Raw genomic sequence first — 4,310 nt, 5'->3', positions numbered from 1 at the left:
CAAATTACCCATCGTCGTCCGTTTATAAAAAGTTGGTCACGTGGCAATTTGTGATTTGCTATCTATGTGTGTTGCACAAAAGTTGATGCAGTCCAATGTTTAATTATCTCTGTTTCTATTTTAATTCTCTTATTCTTTCTCTCTTGATGTTTATGATTCTCTCTCTCTCAAAAGGTTGATTATTAGTTTGGGTGTGAGTTGAGAGTTGTCAGCATCTATAGGGTCATGATCATCTCTATAAATACCAAGTATTCCATATCTCTTTGCCTTATCTTCCATGTTTACAAATTACAACCATCTTATGTTTCTCTCCTTTACTCTCAAAAACATCTTTTAGCCTACCACTCTACTTCTACTTCTTTTACAAAAAGAAAAAAAAAAAACAACACACAAAAACATGGGAAGCATCAAAATAACCGAGGTCTTCAAATCCCACCCTGTCCACATCCCCGCTCACAAAAACCTCGACTTTGACTCTCTCCATGAACTCCCCGATTCCTATGATTGGATTCAACCTGATTCTTTCCCTTCCTTAAACCTCTCTAATAATCTCATTCCTCTCTCTGACTCTGTTCCCCTCATTGACCTTTCTCTCCCCAATGCTCCTCATCTCATTGGCAATGCCTTTCGTACTTGGGGGGCATTCCAAGTCATTAACCACGGCGTCCCCATTTCCCTCCTTCACTCCATTGAATCCTCCGCTAATTCCCTCTTCTCCCTTCCCCCTCCCCACAAGCTCAAGGCCGCTCGTCCCCCCGACGGCATCTCCGGCTACGGCCTCGTCCGTATCTCCTCCTTCTTCCCTAAACGTATGTGGTCCGAAGGCTTCACCATCCTTGGCTCCCCTCTCGAACACTTCAAAAAACTCTGGCCTCATGACTACACTCGTTATTGGTATTGTAACAGCCCCATTGAATAATTTACTTTTTATATTTTTTTAAGAAAAATATTTAGTATCTTTATACATCTCATCAAACTCTTCTAATCATTATGAAAATACTTTTCTTTAGAAAAAGGTAAAATTAATTAATTGATTTTTAAATTTATAGTGATATAATAGAGGAATATGATCGAGAGATGAAGAGTCTATGTGGAAGGCTGATGTGGCTTGCGTTGGGAGAATTAGGCATAACTCGAGAGGATGTAAATTGGGCCGGGCTGAATGGGGATTTCAAGACGTGTAATGCAGCGACCCAATTGAACTCTTACCCGGTTTGTCCGGATCCAGATCGGGCAATGGGACTCGGAGCTCATACAGACACCAGCCTTTTAACAATTGTATATCAGAACAACACAAGAGGATTACAAGTTTTGAGAGAAGGGAACCGGTGGGTGACGGTGGAGCCTGTACCCGGTGCACTTGTGGTTCAAGTTGGAGACTTGCTTCATATTCTTACAAACGGGTTGTACCCAAGTCCGGTTCATCAAGCTGTTGTGAACCGGACCAGAAAACGTCTCTCAGTGGCATACGTTTTTGGGCCGCCAGAAAGTGCTGAAATTTCACCGCTTAAGAAACTTTTGGGCCCGACTCAACCACCGCTTTACCGCACAGTAACTTGGACTGAATACCTCCGTAAAAAAGCCGAACACTTCAATAACGCACTCTCATCTGTCCGTCTTTGCGCTCCTCTCACTGGACTGTTAGATGTCAACGATCATAGCCAGGTTAAAGTAGGCTAACCTCCAACTCCTCCCAAGTCTAAAATACATTTAAAATATAATGTAATTTACTCCAATTTATGATTAGGAATGTTTTTTCTTCTCTCTTTTTATTATTTTTAATTTTCAATAGAGTTGTCTAAAAAAAAAGGAGTTTTGCATGGTGGGCGTAGTGAGTAATATCTAATCCATAGTGTGTATGTGTGTTTGTGTGTGGACTGTGGATTAGATAGGTGTGTGTGGAGAGAAAAATAAAACTTTAATGAAATATATTTTGAAGAGAGAAAAAAAAAAGATTAATTTTATTTTGGCAGCGTAAAAAGGACATATATCTATGAAATTTAATCTGTATTCGTGTGTTTAATTATTGATTGATTTTGGGGGATGGGATGGAAATAAATGACATATTCATTTTTCTTTTCAACAAGTAATGACCTTAATCATTGCCTCAGAGTGCTTTTGAAAAATGATTAACTCAATCATTAACTACGCTTTAAATCTCTATTTAGTTCCACTAATTATGTTTCCACGTGTAGTCTCACATCATGCCAAGTGGGTAATTAAATCACCATAATATGCAGATTAACTATATTGACAAAAACAAAATCTTATATAAAAAGAATCTATTTTGATGTGTGTTTCCAAAGCAAATTAAGGGGATGGAATCTTTTACAAGTGTTTTTACTTTTGTATTTGAGTGAATTTTTCTGTAGATGTTGGATACACATTGTTTGTCTCGAGGTTTGTCAAGCATATGGAAATTTTTTACACATATACTTTGTGGATTCCAACAACTACCCCTAAACTCCACTCTTTTTTTTCTTTTTTTTACACTTCTAGACTTAAGGTTTCATGTGTAATTGTGTTTCGAAAATCGAGTAAAAACACAATTGGTAGAAAGAAAAAGAAAATATGTTAGATGATATAATAATAAATTTAACATAAGTGATTAGTTTAAATTTTTGGGTTAATCGATGATTTAACATAGTATCAGTACAAGTGACTTAAGAGGTCATAGGTGATCAAGGGAGACTGTTAGATGATATAATATTAAATTTACATTCACCTATTATCTTAAAGATTGTGAGGTATTATCATCTTTTCAACGTGAGATCCTCAACATGTCTCTCAAGTCAATGGTGCCTCGTTTTGAATTCACTAATCTTGAGTCGATTTTTTTAGTTAGAATCTTATGCTAATTTAATTTAGTATCATAGTCCATGAAGCTCAAACGGGTATTCAATCTAAAAAAATCTAATCTAAGAATGATGAACCTAAATCAACACCATCTTGAGAGGACATATCGAGAATTCTTAAAAGATACTTGAACTACTTTTCTTATTATCAATCGAGATGAAATTCTATGTTTACTCTTATATTTTGTTTGGGAGGAAGGTGGTGGTTTTGTCCTATAAAAGACTGCAACCACGTGCTTGTTGGTCTTTGGGCTTTTCCAACTTGCCGGTCTCAAGAAACCAAAACCTACCATCCTCCCCTTTCCTCGGATGGGGCAGTTTTTACCGTTTTTTTTCTTCCTAATTTTCTTTACCACTTCAGTGTAACCCTAATTTCTCATTGTTTTCTATAATCTATATGTGTTTTCATTATATATCAATAGAAAGGATTGTAGGAATTAAAATTATAGAATGCTTTTTTAAAAAAATTGATACTTTATTAAGGGCTAAGAAATATAGAGAAAACAATTACATAAAAACGAACAATGTGGCAGCGTTATCATTTGCAAATCATTCTAATATGAGAAACCAAAGAGCAGTAAGACAATGTTGTCATTGTAGAAACTTAAGAGTAGGGTAATGACTTATGTTTTGATAGTATGTTCATGATTAATAAAATGATTTTGAAATAATTGATATCTTGTCTTTTATCACGAGATCTGCGATTTCAATGCACCTATTTTTTATTGTACTAAAAAATATTGTCTTTGAAATTAAATAAAAAATTATTAGATAGAAGAAAATTGGAGAGAGAGAGACAAATCTGAGAGAAAAGAAATTGGGGAGAGAGATTAATATTTTGTAATGAGAAAAATGTTAAGAAAAAAACAAAGTGACAAATATTAAGAGATTAGGAGAATTTTAGAAGAAAATTTCTCAAAATTATTTAAGGTAATAATAGGGTGAAGTAGGAGGACAATTTCAAGATTCATAACAATAGTAGATATAAACAAACCAATTTTCTACTAATATTTGACAAGAAAAATATCCCTTTAGAAAAAGCATCTTTGAACCAATTTAGAGCTAAGCTAATGCCATAAACTTTATTTTTAAAAAGTCAAGTAACTTATAAATATAGTAAATATAGCAAATATTTCTACCAGTTTTTCCATTTAAAACAACTGCTCTTAAAATATTCTATTAAAATTGTAAAGCAAAAAACAACTTTGTCAACAATGAAATTCTAATTTTCTTCGCGGCACTTTTAAAGTCTCGACATTTCCTTAAGTAAAAACTTAGGAAAGTACTATAAAAATAAAATTAATAAGCAAAAAAGTAACTCGTGTGATATCTTCCAATATTTTGGTTGTGATCCTCAACAAGTCTACTCAAAATAGTGCTTTTTCAGGTTTACTATTTTTGAATCGATTTCCAATTATTTTCTTAATCAAATACTTCTTTGAATTTATCTGTTGA

At 34.1% G+C, this 4,310-nt stretch overlaps 1 protein-coding gene across 1 annotated transcript; it reads left to right on the top strand.

Moving 5' to 3' along the window:
* The first annotated feature begins 254 nt into the window (after positions 1 to 254).
* LOC120086288 (gibberellin 3-beta-dioxygenase 1-like) lies at positions 255 to 1,964 on the top strand. Its single transcript, XM_039042848.1, has 2 exons — positions 255 to 894; positions 1,050 to 1,964. The coding sequence occupies exons 1-2, from the start codon at positions 398 to 400 to the stop codon at positions 1,678 to 1,680; spliced, it is 1,128 nt and encodes a 375-aa protein (XP_038898776.1). The 5' UTR covers positions 255 to 397; the 3' UTR covers positions 1,681 to 1,964.
* Positions 1,965 to 4,310: the final 2,346 nt, after the last annotated feature.

The sequence above is a fragment of the Benincasa hispida genome, chromosome 9 (genome assembly GCF_009727055.1).
Source record: "Benincasa hispida cultivar B227 chromosome 9, ASM972705v1, whole genome shotgun sequence".
Taxonomy (NCBI): domain Eukaryota; kingdom Viridiplantae; phylum Streptophyta; class Magnoliopsida; order Cucurbitales; family Cucurbitaceae; genus Benincasa; species Benincasa hispida.
The sequence above is the reverse complement of the archived record's forward strand: the minus strand, read 5'-3'. Positions and strand labels throughout refer to the sequence as shown.

Bases quoted from the DNA above. Each gene is read 5' to 3' on its own strand.
- LOC120086288 (XM_039042848.1), top strand. From the start codon at position 398: ATGGGAAGCATCAAAATAACCGAGGTCTTCAAATCCCACCCTGTCCAC. The intron at 895-1,049 runs GTATTGTAACAG...TTAAATTTATAG, and splicing joins CATGACTACACTCGTTATTG to TGATATAATAGAGGAATATG.